This window comes from Taudactylus pleione, unplaced genomic scaffold (genome assembly GCF_031769625.1).
Source record: "Taudactylus pleione unplaced genomic scaffold, aTauple2 ptg001178l, whole genome shotgun sequence".
NCBI classification, from domain to species: domain Eukaryota; kingdom Metazoa; phylum Chordata; class Amphibia; order Anura; family Myobatrachidae; genus Taudactylus; species Taudactylus pleione.
Genome location: NW_028285579.1, coordinates 78,274 through 96,222, shown reverse-complemented (window position 1 = coordinate 96,222; position 17,949 = coordinate 78,274). Strand labels below are relative to the sequence as shown.

At 53.5% G+C, this 17,949-nt stretch overlaps 1 protein-coding gene across 2 annotated transcripts in view; it reads left to right on the top strand.

Annotated features, from left to right (window-relative positions):
- LOC148453333 (ephrin-A2-like) overlaps positions 1-14,064 on the top strand; it is a 28,226-nt gene extending 14,162 nt beyond the window's left edge. Inside the window, exons 2-6 of one of the 2 annotated variants that reach the window (XM_088462271.1) lie at positions 4,337-4,629; positions 10,158-10,226; positions 11,000-11,062; positions 11,256-11,826; positions 12,132-14,064. In XM_088462271.1, the coding sequence (XP_088318397.1) occupies positions 4,337-4,629; positions 10,158-10,226; positions 11,000-11,062; positions 11,256-11,350 (520 nt within the window). In that variant the 3' untranslated portion in view covers positions 11,351-11,826; positions 12,132-14,064. Of the gene's footprint in view, positions 1-4,336; positions 4,630-10,157; positions 10,227-10,996; positions 11,063-11,255; positions 11,827-12,131 lie in introns of both variants that reach the window. The other variant, XM_088462270.1, reaches the window with a different exon arrangement.
- Positions 14,065-17,949: the final 3,885 nt, after the last annotated feature.

Here is a 17,949-nt window from a genome sequence, read left to right as displayed (position 1 = left end):
GTATTACTCCTCCTGTAGTATTAGTAATAGCGTTATTCCTCCTGTAGTATTAGTAATAGCGTTACTCCTTCTGTAGTAGGGATTCTGTAGTAGGGATGTTACTCCTGGAGTATTAGTAACAACATTTATTCCTCCTGTAGTAGGGATCCTGTAGTGGGGATGTTACTCCTCCAGTAGTATTAGTAATAGCGTTACTCCTCCTGTAGTATTAGTAATAGCGTTACTCCTCCTGTAGTATTAGTAATAGCGTTATTCCTCCTGTAGTATTAGTAATAGCATTATTCCTCCTGTAGCATTAGTAAGTGTTACTCCTCATGTAGTATTAGTAATAGCGTTATTCCTCCTGTAGTATTAGTAATAGCGTTATTCCTCCTGTAGTATTAGTAATAGCGTTACTCCTTCTGTAGTAGGGATTCTGTAGTAGGGATGTTACTCCTGGAGTATTAGTTAGAACATTTATTCCTCCTGTAGTAGGGATCCTGTAGTGGGGATGTTACTCCTCCTGTAGTATTAGTAATAGTGTTACTCCTCCTGTAGTAGGGATTCTGTAGTGGGGATGTTACTCCTCCTGTAGTATTTGTAATAGCGTTATTCCTCCTCTAGTATTAGTAATAGTGTTACTCCTCCTGTAGTATTAGTAATAGCGTTATTCCTCCTGTAGTATTAGTAATAGTGTTACTCCTCCTGTAGTATTAGTAATAGTGTTACTCCTGTAGTAGGGATTCTGTAGTAGGGATGTTACTCCTGGAGTATTAGTAAGAACATTTATTCCTCCTGTAGTAGGGATCCTGTAGTGGGGATGTTACTCCTCCTGTAGTATTAGTAATAGTGTTACTCCTCCTGTAGTAGGGATTCTGTAGTGGGGATGTTACTCCTCCTGTAGTATTAGTAACAGTGTTACTCCTCCTGTAGTATTAGTAATAGCGTTATTCCTCCTGTAGTATTAGTAATAGTGTTACTCCTCCTGTAGTATTAGTAATAGTGTTACTCCTCCTGTAGTAGGGATTCTGTAGTAGGGATGTTACTCCTGGAGTATTAGTAAGAACATTTATTCCTCCTGTAGTAGGGATCCTGTAGTGGGGATGTTACTCCTCCTGTAGTATTAGTAATAGTGTTACTCCTCCTGTAGTAGGGATTCTGTAGTGGGGATGTTACTCCTCCTGTAGTATTAGTAACAGTGTTACTCCTCCTGTAGTATTAGTAATAGCGTTATTCCTCCTGTAGTATTAGTAATAGTGTTACTCCTCCTGTAGTATTAGTAATAGTGTTACTCCTCCTGTAGTAGGGATTCTGTAGTAGGGATGTTAATCCTGGAGTATTAGTAAGAACATTTATTCCTCCTGTAGTAGGGATCCTGTTGTGGGGATGTTACTCCTCCTGTAGTATTGGTTATAGCGTTACTCCTCCTGTAGTATTAGTAATAGTGTTACTCCTCCTGTAGTATTGATTATAGCATTACTCCTCCTGTAGTATTACTAAGAGTGTTACTCCTCCTGTAGTAATAGTATGCTGTAGAATTTCAAAAGGATGTTACTCCTGCTGTAGTATTAGTAATAGTGTTACTAATACTGTAGTATTTAGCAGGGATGTTACTCCTCCTGTAGTATTAGTAGGGAAGTTACTCCTCCTGTAGTATTAGTAGGGATGTTACTCCTTGAGTAATGACTGAACTCTGGCACATTGCTCTTTTGCACGGTGGTTCACAGCACAAATATTTGCTTTCTGGCTTTACGCCCGTGTGAACATAGTGTGTGAGGGCGTGGTGAGTACCTGGCAATCACTGTGAACGCTCCCTTCAGCACGCTCCAGTACTCCCATCCTGACACTGCATGTAACATGATCTCTGTTGTGTGATTCTTTGTATGTAGTGTGAATCAATATGAGTTTATTATTTTCATCCGTGCAGCCCGTGTCTATGGGAATGGCAGCGAATTCCGTGGTCCTTCTTTATATATGGGAATGATTTAGGCCGCAGTCCGGGCTGGGTGTGGGAATGAGTTAGGCCGCAGTCCTGGCTCTGTGTGGTTATGATTTAGGCCGCAGTTCGGGCTCTGTGTGGGAATGATTTAGGCCGCAGTCGGGGCTCTGTGTGGGAATGAGTTGGGCCGCAGTCGGGGCTCTGTGTGGGAATGAGTTAGGCCGCAGTCGGGGCTCTGTGTGGGAATGAGTTAGGCCGCAGTCGGGGCTCTGTGTGGGAATGAGTTAGGCCGCAGTCGGGGCTCTGTGTGGGAATGAGTTAGGCCGCAGTCGGGGCTCTGTGTGGGAATGAGTTAGGCCGCAGTCGGGGCTCTGTGTGGGAATGATTTAGGCCGCAGTCCGGGCTGGGTGTGGGAATGAGTTAGGCCGCAGTCCTGGCTCTGTGTGGTTATGATTTAGGCCGCAGTTCGGGCTCTGTGTGGGAATGATTTAGGCCGCAGTCGGGGCTCTGTGTGGGAATGAGTTGGGCCGCAGTCGGGGCTCTGTGTGGGAATGAGTTGGGCCGCAGTCGGGGCTCTGTGTGGGAATGAGTTGGGCCGCAGTCGGGGCTCTGTGTGGGAATGAGTTAGGCCGCAGTCGGGGCTCTGTGTGGGAATGAGCTAGGCCGCAGTCGGGGCTCTGTGTGGGAATGAGTTAGGCCGCAGTCGGGGCTCTGTGTGGGAATGAGTTAGGCCGCAGTCGGGGCTCTGTGTGGGAATGAGTTAGGCCGCAGTCGGGGCTCTGTGTGGGAATGAGTTAGGCCGCAGTCGGGGCTCTGTGTGGGAATGAGTTAGGCCGCAGTCGGGGCTCTGTGTGGGAATGAGTTAGGCCGCAGTCGGGGCTCTGTGTGGGAATGAGTTAGGCCGCAGTCGGGGCTCTGTGTGGGAATGAGTTAGGCCGCAGTCGGGGCTCTGTGTGGGAATGAGTTAGGCCGCAGTCGGGGCTCTGTGTGGGAATGAGTTAGGCCGCAGTCCGGGCTCTGTGTGGGAATGAGTTAGGCCGCAGTCCGGGCTCTGTGGGGGAATGAGTTAGGCCGCAGTCCGGGCTCTGTGGGGGAATGAGTTAGGCCGCAGTCCGGGCTCTGTGTGGGAATGAGTTAGGCCGCAGTCTGGGCTCTGTGTGGGAATGAGTTAGGCCGCAGTCTGGGCTCTGTGTGGGAATGAGTTAGGCCGCAGTCGGGGCTCTGTGTGGGAATGAGTTAGGCCGCAGTCGGGGCTCTGTGTGGGAATGAGTTAGGCCGCAGTCGGGGCTCTGTGTGGGAATGAGTTAGGCCGCAGTCGGGGCTCTGTGTGGGAATGAGTTAGGCCCCAGTCGGGGCTCTGTGTGGGAATGAGTTAGGCCCCAGTCGGGGCTCTGTGTGGGAATGAGTTAGGCCCCAGTCCGGGCTGTGTGTGGGAATGAGTTAGGCCCCAGTCCGGGCTGTGTGTGGGAATGAGTTAGGCCCCAGTCCGGGCTCTGTGTGGGAATGAGTTAGGCCCCAGTCCGGGCTCTGTGTGGGAATGAGTTAGGCCCCAGTCCGGGCTCTGTGTGGGAATGAGTTAGGCCCCAGTCCGGGCTCTGTGTGGGAATGAGTTAGGCCCCAGTCCGGGCTCTGTGTGGGAATGAGTTAGGCCCCAGTCCGGGCTCTGTGTGGGAATGAGTTAGGCCCCAGTCCGGGCTCTGTGTGGGAATGAGTTAGGCCCCAGTCCGGGCTCTGTGTGGGAATGAGTTAGGCCCCAGTCCGGGCTCTGTGTGGGAATGAGTTAGGCCGCAGTCCGGGCTCTGTGTGGGAATGAGTTAGGCCGCAGTCCGGGCTCTGTGTGGGAATGAGTTAGGCCGCAGTCCGGGCTCTGTGTGGGAATGAGTTAGGCCGCAGTCCGGGCTCTGTGTGGGAATGAGTTAGGCCGCAGTCCGGGCTCTGTGTGGGAATGAGTTAGGCCGCAGTCCGGGCTGGGTGTGGGAATGAGTTAGGCTGCAGTCCGGGCTGGGTGTGGGAATGAGTTAGGCCGCAGTCCGGGCTGGGTGTGGGAATGAGCTAAGCCGCAGTCCGGGCTCTGTGTGGGAATGAGTTAGGCCGCAGTCGGGGCTCTGTGTGGTTATGAGTTAGGCCGCAGTCCGGGCTGGGTGTGGGAGTGAGTTAGGCCGCAGTCCGGGCTCTGTGTGGGAGTGAGTTAGGCCTCAGTCCGGGCTCTGTGTGGGAATGAGTTAGGCCGCAGTCCGGGCTCTGTGTGGGAGTGAGTTAGGCCTCAGTCCGGGCTCTGTGTGGGAGTGAGTTAGGCCTCAGTCCGGGCTCTGTGTGGGAGTGAGTTAGGCCTCAGTCCGGGCTCTGTGTGGGAGTGAGTTAGGCCTCGTGAGGATCTGTCTCCTGTCCATCGTCTCTAACGCTCTTCTCTTCCGGCAGGTTCCTGAAGGAGGATTACACCGTACGTGTGGACATTAACGATTACCTGGATATATATTGCCCGCACTACGACAGCCGCGTGCCTGTAGAACACATGGAAAACTTTGTCCTGTACATGGTGGACCGGGAGGGGTACGAGGGATGCTACGACACCCACGGAGCCTTCAAGCGTTGGGAGTGCAACCGACCCCACGCCCCCTTCGGACCCATCAAATTCTCTGAGAAGATCCAGCGATTTACCCCGTTCTCCTTGGGGTTTGAGTTCCTTGTAGGGAAGGACTATTACTATATCTGTAAGTAGCTTTGGGATAATTGCCGCAATTAGTCTGGATCATGTGTGATTGGTGTTTTAATGCTTAATGTACAGATTATAGCCACGAGTCTTCCCAAACACCATAAAGCTTGGTACACAGCATCCGATGGTGCGACGCGATGTAATGATACATTGCGTGCGCGCTGTACGCACTGCATAGTCCAGCGTGCGATGGCGCAGTGTATCATTACATGCTGCATGTGACAGTACCGCGTCATACATTGCATCGCCTCACCGGTCATGCGGGACAGCATATGGGACATGCGATGAGCTACTGATTGGGCGTACACACTATGCGTTATATCGTTCCGATCAGCGGCTGAATGTCGTGTCGTACAATACATCGTATAGCGTGTACCCAGCTTCAGCCTCTGTCTGTAATCCAGTAGTGCAGTCCGAGGTTTGAGTCTGGTCTCCAGGTTCTGTCTGTCCTGCCTGATGGAAGCAGATTTATTTTATATGTTCCGATAATGACCTTTGGGTTGTGATTGGTTGTCTTTGTTTGGTGACGTCATCCTGAATATTCTGTTATTGGTAAATCTGATCCGCATTAGACAGACAGAGAGGTGGCCAGCCCCAGGGCTATAATCATGTGTCTATACCCCATGGGGGGTTTCTGCCCAGTAAGTTCTCTGTGTGTATGGGACCTGCAGATGGTCAGTCTCTCAGCACCCGATCCCCCCTCCTCTGCTGCACTGACAGAGGGGGGGGTCCCCTGGAGGTCTCATTCCCCATCTTCAGACCTGTAATCATGGGTCACCTTATCACTTGCACTTAAGCCGCCCTGCCCCCACCTGTGCCCCTCGGGGCATCTGTGTTGAAGCAGCAGAGTACGGATGAGATGACCGCGGACGTCCTCAGATAAGTCTGTGCCATACGCTGAGAAGTGACAGTGGCAGGAGACTCCGTCCTGTCTGCCCCCCTCCCCAGTAATGACCCTAATTGTCAGACTGCGATAAATTCTGCCAGAACATGAAACGCGCCGGATTACCGGCAGAGAATGGGAGACTTAATCCCCTCTAATACCTAATTCCCTGGGAAAGTGAGAACCTTGTAACCGTTTCCATGCTGCCCCTGTAAATAAAGTTGTGTGTCGGGTGGATGATGGGGGTCGTAGTGACGGACGGGTCCCTGTAAGGGGGGGACGGTGCTTTTTAGGCGCCAGGATGCTGAAGAGATTGTTGTGTTTATCTTTGTGATGAGCGATGAATACGTGCGCTAACGATATACCGCCATGCTGAACGGATCCCAGGAATCAGACTGCAAGCTCTGAGGGTTAGCTTATTCAATAGAATATTCATACAATCACACAAGCAGCAAGGCTGTGCCGCAGAGCTTGCAATCAACCATTAGAATTTAGTGTCTTATTGCTGGGATATAACACTTCTGGGTAGATTGTAAGATCTGCGGCACGGCCTTGCTGCTTGCGAGATTATATTGTTTATCTATATCTGTTTTTAGGGACTGACAAATTGGGTGCACAAACTAGCCCTCAGAGCTTGCAGTCCAATTCCTGGGACATCAGGCTGCCCCTGTACTTAGCCGGTGTGGGGGGCTCGCTGTTCCCAGTAATTAGCTGGTGTGGGGGGCTCGCTGTTCCCAGTAATTAGCCGGTGTGGGGGGCTCGCTGTTCCCAGTAATTAGCCGGTGTGGGGGGCTCGCTGTTCCCAGTAATTAGCCGGTGTGGGGGGCTCGCTGTTCCCAGTAATTAGCCGGTGTGGGGGGCTCGCTGTTCCCTGTAATTAGCCGGTGTGGGGGGCTCGCTGTTCCCAGTAATTAGCCGGTGTGGGGGGCTCGCTGTTCCCAGTAATTAGCCGGTGTGGGGGGCTCGCTGTTCCCAGTAATTAGCCGGTGTGGGGGGCTCGCTGTTCCCAGTAATTAGCCGGTGTGGGGGGCTCGCTGTTCCCAGTAATTAGCCGGTGTGGGGGGCTCGCTGTTCCCTGTAATTAGCCGGTGTGGGGGGCTTGCTGTTCCCTGTAATTAGCCGGTGTGGGGGGCTTGCTGTTCCCTGTAATTAGCCGGTGTGGGGGGCTTGCTGCTCCCTGTAATTAGCCGGTGTGGGGGGCTCGCTGTTCCCTGTAATTAGCCGGTGTGGGGGGCTTGCTGTTCCCTGTAATTAGCCGGTGTGGGGGGCTCGCTGTTCCCTGTATGTTATGGCAGCCAGTGATCTGATGCTGATGATAATGGTTCAATAGAAGCCGAAGTGTCTGACACAGAACGTAAAGCCGGTGTTATCTCTCATTCCAATCTGTCAGTGGCCGGGGAGGGGCGAGGGGCCTCGTTATTCCTCCCACCGCCCCCATTCCTGTTGTGTCTGTCCGCCTGCTGCTAATTAACAATTTTCAGCATGAAACAGGTGGAGAAAAAACAAACAGCCATTAATCAGCGCTTTGCAGGCGGCCATGTCGGCCCACGTCTACATCTGCCGGCCCTGCGAGAGGGCGAACGCCTGCTCTGGCCTCATTGGTCCCCGTCTACTACTGTGCGGAGGGGCCGCTGGCCTGTCACTCACCCCCCTCATGTCCTTCTGTGTATTCCACGTCCCCCGTCTCTGCTGTACCCACCACACAGGGTCAGCTCCTGTCTATGCTGTGTATGCCCGGCTCCCCTGCCCTGATCTCCCTGTATAGTGCCCCTAGGGCTGAATACTGAAGTGATGTCACAACTGTCCATTTATAGCACTATAATGTCTGGGGAGTTCTCCTTGGCAGAAGTTTGCTGGAAGCTCCCCACGTCTGGTATGTACAGCCCCCCCCCCCCCCCCCCCCCCCAAACACACCAATCCCTGTCCTCCCTCTACCCCAAACACACGCGTCCCTGTCCTTCCACCCCCCCCCCCCCCCCCAAAAAAAATACACCCATCCCTCTCCTCCCCTGGCTGTGATGATAATCTTCATTAACCCACGGTGTGCTGCGCTGCAGACTGTCCTCGCATCCTCTCCAGGTGTTTCCGGTTAATCCCCATCTGCCGGCGCTGATGACTCTACCACGTTGCCCTAATCCCGGGATGGCCGAGCGGAGGAAGGAGCTGCTGTGCCTTGTGCAGACAGCGGATAAATCACGGCTAACGGCCATTACTTGGGAAACTCTGTTCTTCTGGTTGGAGGGTACTTTGTCAGTCAGGGGTAAAATATCACCGTGGTGGGCAAATCTCGCTCCGCGCCCCCGTCTGTAGCGCACTCTATAATTTATTTTCCTCCTTGCCATGCTGTAAATGAACAAGCGCCTGGTGTTTGGTGCCCACCGAGATTCTGCCGCGCCCCCTCCTGTATTCCAGGCGCTATCTGACCCCCCCTCCTGTATTCCAGGCGCTATCTGACCCCCCTCCTGTATTCCAGGCTTTATCTGACCCCCCTCCTGTATACCAGGCGCTAGCTGACCCCCCTCCTGTATTCCAGGCGCTAGCTGACCCCCCTCCTGTATTCCAGGCGCTATCTGACCCCCCTCCTGTATTCCAGGCGCTATCTGACGCCCCTCCTGTATTCCAGGCGCTATCTGACGCCCCTCCTGTATTCCAGGCGCTGTCTGACCCCCCTCCTGTATTCCTGGCGCTATCTGACCCCCTCCTGTATTCCAGGCGCTATCTGACCCCCCTCCTGTATTCCAGGCGCTATCTGACCCCCCCTCCTGTATACCAGGCGCTATCTGACCCCCCTCCTGTATTCCAGGCGCTATCTGACCCCCCTCCTGTATTCCAGGCGCTATCTGACCCCCCTCCTGTATTCCAGGCGCTATCTGACCCCCCTCCTGTATTCCAGGCGCTATCTGACCCCCTCCTGTATTCCAGGCGCTATCTGACCCCCCTCCTGTATTCCAGGCGCTATCTGACCCCCTCCTGTATTCCAGGCGCTATCTGACCCCCCCTCCTGTATACCAGGCGCTATCTGACCCCCCTCCTGTATTCCAGGCGCCAGCTGACCCCCTTCTGTGTGATTAGACCTAATGCTGGCTCAGCAGCTCACCAAACGCACACCGCGCAGTCATATTAGATGGCGTCTCCTGAGGTAGCTTCCCGACTTTTGGCACCGCGGGTCTCGCCTGCCAGGCTGGAGCGCTTGTTTGTCACATTTGGGCAGATGTACTAAGGGCCTGATTCAGTAACGCTGGTGCGAATGTAACGGTGATTACGCACCCAGTCTCACTGCGATAGTACGCTTATCCATGGCGATCGCTATGCCGTCACAGCACAACATAAGGACGCCCCCCTTACATTACACACATCCGTAATCCTTAGCAAGACTGCGAGACCATCGGTAACATCGGTACCATCGCAGCCTCACAGACACTGGTACAACCTCTGACCTTACTCAGGAATGGCTAACCTCAGCGCACGCTATGAGGCATCAGGCTGCGTATGGCATCACAGTGCCTAATTTATGCACGCCCCTGCAATGGCGTTCAAACGCACTGGCCCGCCTGCGTTTCCCCGACCCCCACCTGTTACCACCCACAAACGGCGCTTCCTGTCAGTCACTCTGCCATGGGTCTGCGTAGCCGCTTTCCGGTTCGCAATGGCTAGTTTGCGCACTGCAATGGATGAGCCGTACGCAACAATCGCCCCACTGCGTGCGTATTAGCACCTACGTTCCTTGCTCAGTCCGGCCCTAAGCTCCTAGCTGTCATTTTTCAAACACAGCCTGTAGCGTGACAGTTAGGAGCTGAGTGGCTGGTAGTTTATCCCTTTCCCGAGCTTAGGACATATATCCCCCCCCCCCCCCCCGCCCCGTGTGAGACAATACTCTATGCTGAGATGGTATTTTCTCCTCACATAAAGGAACACACAGTCGGCCCCACCAAGCTGGCTGTGGACATAAGCCACCATCCGTGGTCTCCTCCCATTATGGAGAGGGAGTATTCGGATGGTAATGAGCAGGGCTCCGATTACCCCATTCCTGGCATTCCTCTTGTATTTGGAGTGACGGACGAGCTCCTGTGTCGTCAGACCGGTTTGTAATTGACACTTCCCTGGTGGTCTGCGCCAGCATCGGCCGTGCTACCTATGGGGCTGGGCCATGGTGGGATTAGCGTGGAAAGGTCACAGCGTCTAGAGACGGCTGACGTGTCCTCAGGGAACCCTGCGCTCTATACCTAGTCAGACTGGCTCCATACTGCCGGTGATACCTGGGCCCAGGTGTGGTGATCAGCAATTGTCAGCGATCCCTAAAATCTGGGCGTGTGAGAGACGGTCTGTCCAGTTATGTCATCCGTGTTCCTCCACCCCCCTCCCCCCGCACCCTCAGAGAGTGAGCACGGTGGCACAGCGGTTAGTATTGATGCCTTAACATGCTGGAGCTCCATTCTGACCAGAATCGTATCAGTGTGGAGTTTGTATGTTCTCCCCATGTTTGCCTGTGTTTCCCCCAGGTGCTCCATGCTGATGGGTTGATTGGCTGCTGATTGGCATGAGGTGCATGTCGGGGTCTGCAGCCTGTAAGCCCTCTGTACAGCGCTGCGCTATATGGCGGGGACCAGTAACTACACAGCAGTAATTGTGCGTTTCCCTTGCAGCCGTTCCGGACGCAGGCAGTGTAGATGTTTGCCTGAAGCTCCGGGTGTCAGTCTGCTGCCAAACTACCAGTAAGTATCTCCTGTGCCAGCTGCCGCAGCCGCCATTTTATTTGTATTTGGAGGGGGCTTGTGAGACTCATCACAGCAGCAATATAATTGGTAGGGGGCTCATTCACTGCACATTGCTGTAATTCCACCCCTGCTCCTACAATGCAGCTGCGCTCCAGGTATTATACCGGTGCAGCATGTGACCAGCGCTGGATTTCTAAAAGAACAGGTTGAACAGGCGCAGTGTGGCTTCTCCCGGCGCGGGGTGCGGCGCAGTGTGGCTTCTCCCGGCGCGTGGTGCGGCTTCTCCCGGCGCGGGGTGTGGCTTCTCCCGGCGCGGGGTGCGGCGCAGTGTGGCTTCTCCCGGCGCGGGGTGCGGCGCAGTGTGGCTTCTCCCGGCGCGGGGTGCGGCTTCTCCCGGCGCGGGGTGCGGCTTCTCCCGGCGCGGGGTGCGGCGCAGTGTGGCTTCTCCCGGCGCGGGGTGCGGCGCAGTGTGGCTTCTCCCGGCGCGGCGCAGTGTGGCTTCTCCCGGCGCGAGGTGCGGCGCAGTGTGGCTTCTCCCGGCGCGGCGCAGTGTGGCTTCTCCCGGCGCGGGCTCCCAGTAAGAGAATGCAGATTATAGGGGAGACTCCCAGTAATGAGGGTGATGCAGATTATAGGGGAGACTCCCAGTAATGTGGGTGATGCAGATTATAGGAGAGACTCCCAGTAATGAGGGTGATGCAGATTATAGGGGAGACTCCCAGTAATGAGGGTGTAATGATTTCATCCTTTGTGTTACTTATTCCCAGCAGTGCAGCCGGTCACTGAGGTCCCGAAATCTCAGCCTCGCGGAGGAAAGTCGCCGGGTTCGGGAGGTGAGTTGGATATCTGGAATGTATTCGGAGTGTTGGGCTTAGGCAGCGGGATTGTATATGACGGGAGTACTCTATAGTGTCATTGTGCTGTGCCCAAGGGCCATGTAACGTCCAAGGGGACCTATCAGGCCTCCAGTGCCCGGAGTCGTCGTCCTGGTCTCCTCCTAACGTCTCCATAACTTGTCATTCACAGATCCCTGGAGGAGAGACCGTAATGCTTCCTTCCAGCTCCATGTATCTCCGCTCCTGGTCACTCTCTGCCTCTTCCTCCTCCTTCTCTGGTTCTGATGTATGAGGACTGTGTATGGGCTTGTCCAGCTGGGGAGATGCCCCCCCCTTTCTTGTTCTGGAGCAGATGGGACATTTCTGGACTCCTCGGGGCCCCTCCCTCTCTCTCCGGGAACTAATGCGCCATATTTGCGTGCGGACCTTGCGCAGAACGTGTCTGGTGGAACGCTCCGGCCTCGGAAGGGAGCTGCCTCTTGCGTAGACTATTTCCACTGACATTTTCCCCCACTAAGGACCTCAGGTTCTCCCTACGTGTTTGTTTTTTATTTTATTTTTATAAAGGAATTATAGCTATCAGAAATTCAGCACTTTATCTAGAGATGGTTATTGAGGAATCCTGGAGCAATCGGACAGTGTGGCTTTACCAGTTACCCCAGTGCCCGGGCCTGGGGCAGAACCCCTGCGGTGGTGGAAACCGGTCTCTCTGGCTGTGAGGTTTGGGCGTTCTCTGATTCTCGCCTCCATTTACACTACAGGTAGGTACACACCCGGCACCATTTGTTAGCGATGGTTGGGAGATTATTTTGCAGGCAGGCGGTGCAGTCAGAACACTTTGCCAAAGAGCTTACACTTTAGTGATTTTATGTGGCGACCCGACCCTATGCTCTCAGTCTGATATAATGGGAGTCCTGTTCTGCATAATGGGAGTTACTGTCCCCTGGAAGTTAGCAGTGGAATCATGGGAAATTCTGTTCCCAGAAGCTTATACTCTAGTAGCAGTAGGAGAGAGTTGTACAGGGCCGTGATTTTCTGCTGAGTCATGTCTGGTATTTCCTTGCAGTTCACGTCACAGCTGAGCAGGCGCGGCTCTGCGCCGAATCCCGCCAAGGTAGCAAGTCTCTGGCCCATATCTGGATGAGGAGGAGAGGCTCGGGACTGTATCTGGATGAGGAGCAGATGATCGGGGCTGTATCTGGGCAAGGAGGAGAGGCTCAGGGCTGCATATGGCCAAGGTAGCAAGTATCTGGCCCATATCTGGCCGAGGAGGAGAGGCTCGGGGCTGTATCTGGCCGAGGAGGAGAGGCTCGGGGCTGTATCTGGCTGAGGAGGAGAGGCTCGGGGCTGTATCTGGCCGAGGAGGAGAGGCTCAGGACTGTATCTGGCCGAGGAGGAGAGGCTCGGGGCTGTATCTGGCCGAGGAGGAGAGGCTCAGGACTGTATCTGGCCGAGGAGGAGAGGCTCGGGGCTGTATCTGGCCGAGGAGGAGAGGCTCGGGGCTGTATCTGGCCGAGGAGGAGAGGCTCAGGGCTGTATCTGGCTGAGGAGGAGATGATTGGGGCTGTATCTGGATGAGGAGGAGATGATCGGGGCTATATCTGGGCGAGGAGAGGCTCAGGGCTGCATATGGCCGAGGTAGCAAGTCTCTGGCCATATCTGGATGAGGAGGAGAGGCTCGGGGCTGTGTCCGGTGGATTTCCGCTGCCTATTACAACAGACTTTGATTTACGTGACCAAAGACCCAACCCTGTGCTCTATGCCCTATACCCTGTGCTCTATGCCCTATACCCTGTGCTCTATGCCCTATACCCTGTGCTCTATGCCCTATACCCTGTGCTCTATGCCCTATACCCTGTGCCCTATACCCTGTGCCCTATACCCTGTGCCCTGTGCTCTATGCCCTGTGCTCTATGCCCTGTGCTCTATGCCCTGTGCTCTATGCCCTGTGCTCTATGCCCTGTGCTCTATGCCCTGTGCTCTATGCCCTGTGCTCTATGCCCTGTGCTCTATGCCCTGTGCCCTATACCCTGTGCCCTATACCCTGTGCTCTATACCCTGTGCTCTATGCCCTATACCCTGTGCTCTATGCCCTATACCCTGTGCTCTATGCCCTATACCCTGTGCTCTATGCCCTATACCCTGTGCTCTATGCCCTATACCCTGTGCTCTATGCCCTATACCCTGTGCTCTATGCCCTGTGCTCTATGCTCTGTGCTCTGTGCCCTATACTCTGTGCCCTGTGCTCTGTGCCCTATACCCTGTGCCCTGTGCTCTGTGCCCTATACCCTGTGCTCTGTGCCCTATACCCTGTGCTCTGTGCCCTATACCCTGTGCTCTGTGCCCTATACCCTGTGCTCTGTGCCCTATACCCTGTGCTCTGTGCCCTATACCCTGTGCTCTGTGCCCTATACCCTGTGCTCTGTGCCCTGTGCTCTATGCTCTGTTTTCTGAGCGGTCTTTTCTCAGTGGAGAATGGAACTGAGCAGATGGATGTAAGTTATTACAAGGATCCGCTTTTCCTCCTGGTGTTGGAAGTGGGATCTCTGTGCCATGTCCCGGCCTTTTGGGGTTTTCTCTGGTACTGGAGGTGAAATATTGGGCAAGCCGAGGATCGGGGGGATTTATAACGCACCTGCACGTTGGATAATCACTGCCGTTGCTGCCTTATGTGTTTTCTAGACTGTAATTCCGGCTACACAGTGGCCCCTATGCACCATTCCTTTCCCCCTCCCCCTCTATCGCACAATGGATGATGGTCGTTACCACCAGGCGGTCCCTCTGTGCGCTGAGGAACATTTAGGCCTGGAGACTCCGGCAGGGGCTCATTTGCTCCTCAGATCAGTAATTTGTTCTCTGGAGAACGGGATGTGTCTTCTGTGAAGATGTCATGTTGCAGTATTTGACCTATTTCCAGACCATTTTGAAATGATTGTCAAGATCTTAATATTCTTTTGTTTAAAAACTGAGCCAAAAATAAAATATTGGGAGCAAGTGTTCCCAGTGACTGCTGTGTAATATCTGCTATACAGGGAAGGTAGTGGGGAGTGGAGCTGCAGCTGGGCAGAGATGGTATAGAGGGAAGTGCAGGAGCTGCTGTGTAATATCTGCTATACAGGGAAGGTAGTGGGGAGTGGAGCTGCAGCTGGGCAGAGATGGTATAGAGGGAAGTGCAGGAGCTGCTGTGTAATATCTGCTATACAGGGAAGGTAGTGGGGAGTGGAGCTGCAGCTGGGCAGAGATGGTATAGAGGGAAGTGCAGGAGCTGCTGTGTAATATCTGCTATACAGGGAAGGTAGTGGGGAGTGGAGCTGCAGCTGGGCAGAGATGGTATAGAGGGAAGTGCAGGAGCTGCTGTGTAATATCTGCTATACAGGGAAGGTAGTGGGGAGTGGAGCTGCTGTGTAATATCTGCTATACAGGGAAGGTAGTGGGGAGTGGAGCTGCAGCTCGGCAGAGATGGTATAGGGAATGCAGAAGCTGCTGTGTAATATCTGCTATACAGGGAAGGTAGTGAGGAGTGGAGCTGCTGCTGTGTAATATGTGCGATACAGGGAAGGTAGTGGGGAGTGGAGCTGCTGTGTTATATCTGCTATACAGGGAAGGTAGTGGAGAGTGGAGCTGCTGTGTAATATCTGCTATACAGGGAAGGTAGTGGGGAGTGGAGCTGCAGCTCGGCAGAGATGGTATAGAGGGGAAGTGCAGGAGCTGCTGTGTAATATCTGCTATACAGGGAAGGTAGTGAGGAGTGGAGCTGCAGCTGGGCAGAGATGGTATAGAGGGAAGTGCAGGAGCTGCTGTGTAATATCTGCTATACAGGGAAGGTAGTGAGGAGTGGAGCTGCAGCTGGGCAGAGATGGTATAGAGGGAAGTGCAGGAGCTGCTGTGTAATATCTGCTATACAGGGAAGGTAGTGGGGAGTGGAGCTGCAGCTGGGCAGAGATTGTATAGAGGGAATGCAGGAGCTGCTGTGTAATATCTGCTGTACAGGGAAGGTAGTGGGGAGTGGAGCTGCTGCTGTGTAATATGTGCGATACAGGGAAGGTAGTGGGGAGTGGAGCTGCTGTGTTATATCTGCTATACAGGGAAGGTAGTGGAGAATGGAGCTGCTGTGTAATATCTGCTATACAGGGAAGGTAGTGAGGAGTGGAGCTGCTGCTGGGCAGAGATGGTATAGAGGGAAGTGCAGGAGCTGCTGTGTAATATCTGCTATACAGGGAAGGTAGTGGGGAGTGGAGCTGCAGCTCGGCAGAGATGGTATAGAGGGGAAGTGCAGGAGCTGCTGTGTAATATCTGCTATACAGGGAAGGTAGTGAGGAGTGGAGCTGCAGCTGGGCAGAGATGGTATAGAGGGAAGTGCAGGAGCTGCTGTGTAATATCTGCTATACAGGGAAGGTAGTGAGGAGTGGAGCTGCTGCTGGGCAGAGATGGTATAGAGGGAAGTGCAGGAGCTGCTGTGTAATATCTGCTATACAGGGAAGGTAGTGAGGAGTGGAGCTGCTGCTGGGCAGAGATGGTATAGAGGGAAGTGCAGGAGCTGCTGTGTAATATCTGCTATACAGGGAAGGTAGTGAGGAGTGGAGCTGCAGCTCGGCAGAGATGGTATAGAGGGAATGCAGGAGCTGCTGTGTAATATCTGCTGTACAGGGAAGGTAGTGGGGAGTGGAGCTGCAGCTCGGCAGAGATGGTATAGGGAATGCAGGAGCTGCTGTGTAATATCTGCTATACAGGGAAGGTAGTGAGGAGTGGAGCTGCTGCTGTGTAATATGTGCGATACAGGGAAGGTAGTGGGGAGTGGAGCTGCTGTGTTATATCTGCTATACAGGGAAGGTAGTGGAGAATGGAGCTGCTGTGTAATATCTGCTATACAGGGAAGGTAGTGAGGAGTGGAGCTGCTGCTGGGCAGAGATGGTATAGAGGGAAGTGCAGGAGCTGCTGTGTAATATCTGCTATACAGGGAAGGTAGTGGGGAGTGGAGCTGCAGCTGGGCAGAGATGGTATAGAGGGAATGCAGGAGCTGCTGTGTAATATCTGCTATACAGGGAAGGTAGTGAGGAGTGGAGCTGCAGCTGGGCAGAGATGGTATAGAGGGAAGTGCAGGAGCTGCTGTGTAATATCTGCTATACAGGGAAGGTAGTGAGGAGTGGAGCTGCAGCTGGGCAGAGATGGTATAGAGGGAATGCAGGAGCTGCTGTGTAATATCTGCTATACAGGGAAGATAGTGAGGAGTGGAGCTGCTGTGTAATTGCTTTTCCTGTGTACTGAGAAATCCTGTAATCCTGACGTGGCTTATATAGGGCAGTTATTGTATGTCATAGAGTGGGTAGAAGTTGTGCTCCTCCCTGGGGGTAATTATGCCCCTAATTTGCTGACAGCGATGTACCGTGTGATTGGAGGCTGATGGACTGCCTCCCGGCCACTAATACACGCACAGCCGGCTAATTGCTGGAGCGAGGTCTCTGAGATTGTGTGACAGGTGACGTGAGCGGACGCGGGGTGATGTCCCACTACAGAGACCAGCATGCAATAGTGACACCATGCAGGGGGCAATGTCCTCGCATTACATTGTACCCCCCAGGGCGGATGGCCGCATTTATTACCCTCTATATCGCTCCATGTTACACAGTGTAATCCCTGTAACCAGGGGGAGAGTTACCGAGCGATGGTCCTCACAGGGGGAGAGTTACTGAGCGATGGTTCTCACAGGGGGAGAGTTACCGAGCGATGGTCCTCACAGGGGAGAGTTACCGAGCGATGGTTCTCACAGGGGGAGAGTTACCGAACGATGGTTCTCACAGGGGGAGAGTTACCGAGCGATGGTCCTCACAGGGGGAGAGTTACCGAGCGATGGTCCTCACAGGGGGAGAGTTACCGAGCGATGGTCCTCACAGGGGGAGAGTTACCGAGCGATGGTCCTCACAGGGGGAGAGTTACCGAGCGATGGTCCTCACAGGGGGAGAGTTACCGAGCGATGGTCCTCACAGGGGGAGAGTTACCGAGCGATGGTCCTCACAGGGGGAGAGTTACCGAGCAATGGTGGTGTCCGCTCCTAGTTGTCACGTTACAGGATGTACTAGAAAAGTGATGGTACGACTCTGGTTGCTATAGACAACGGCTGCACCTTACACAATTTGGTAAATCTCCCCCTGTGTCTGTATCCTGGGTACAGGAGGATACTGTCTGCTCCTTAACATGAGAATAGGGACATAAAATGGGGATATAACATGACTATGGGGTACAAAGCAGGGTCACCCCCCTCCTGTGGGAACACAACACTGTACCTCCGGGTTTTCCATTCATTTAGAGTGTAAGCTCTAAGGCACAAGGCCTCTGTCCTAGAACATCGCGCAGTGAGAGATGAGACCTCGGGGCCTTGCTGCTTCGGGTGCACACACACACAACGATTTTTTGAACGATTATCGTTAACGATATCATTTATCGTTCAATCATTGAAAAAATCGTTCATTTTCTGAGTTAAAACGAACGATTATCGTTCATGCGCGTTCACGTTTGTAGGTCAGTCAGACTGACCAACTCAACGATTTTCATTACGGGAATATGCAAATATCGTTTGTACTTTAAAAAAATCGTTCATTACACTTTAAAAAATCTGACATAAAATCGTTGGTAACGAAATCGTTGTGTGTGCGCGCAGCTTTCGAGCTTACTATCTAAATGAGTGGAAGACCAGGAGGTGGAGCTGCTTGTTGTACAGCGGCGCGGTTGTGCATTTCCGCAGGAAGTGGCTATTGGAGGAGACGGGAGAGAAATGGATCGTAGGCTAAGCTGGGTACACACCTAGACAGTCATCGGCCCAATCTTTTGATTTGGAAACTTGTGTCCGATATCGGAAGTGAGTGTACGCCCCTCCGATCATGTTGTGT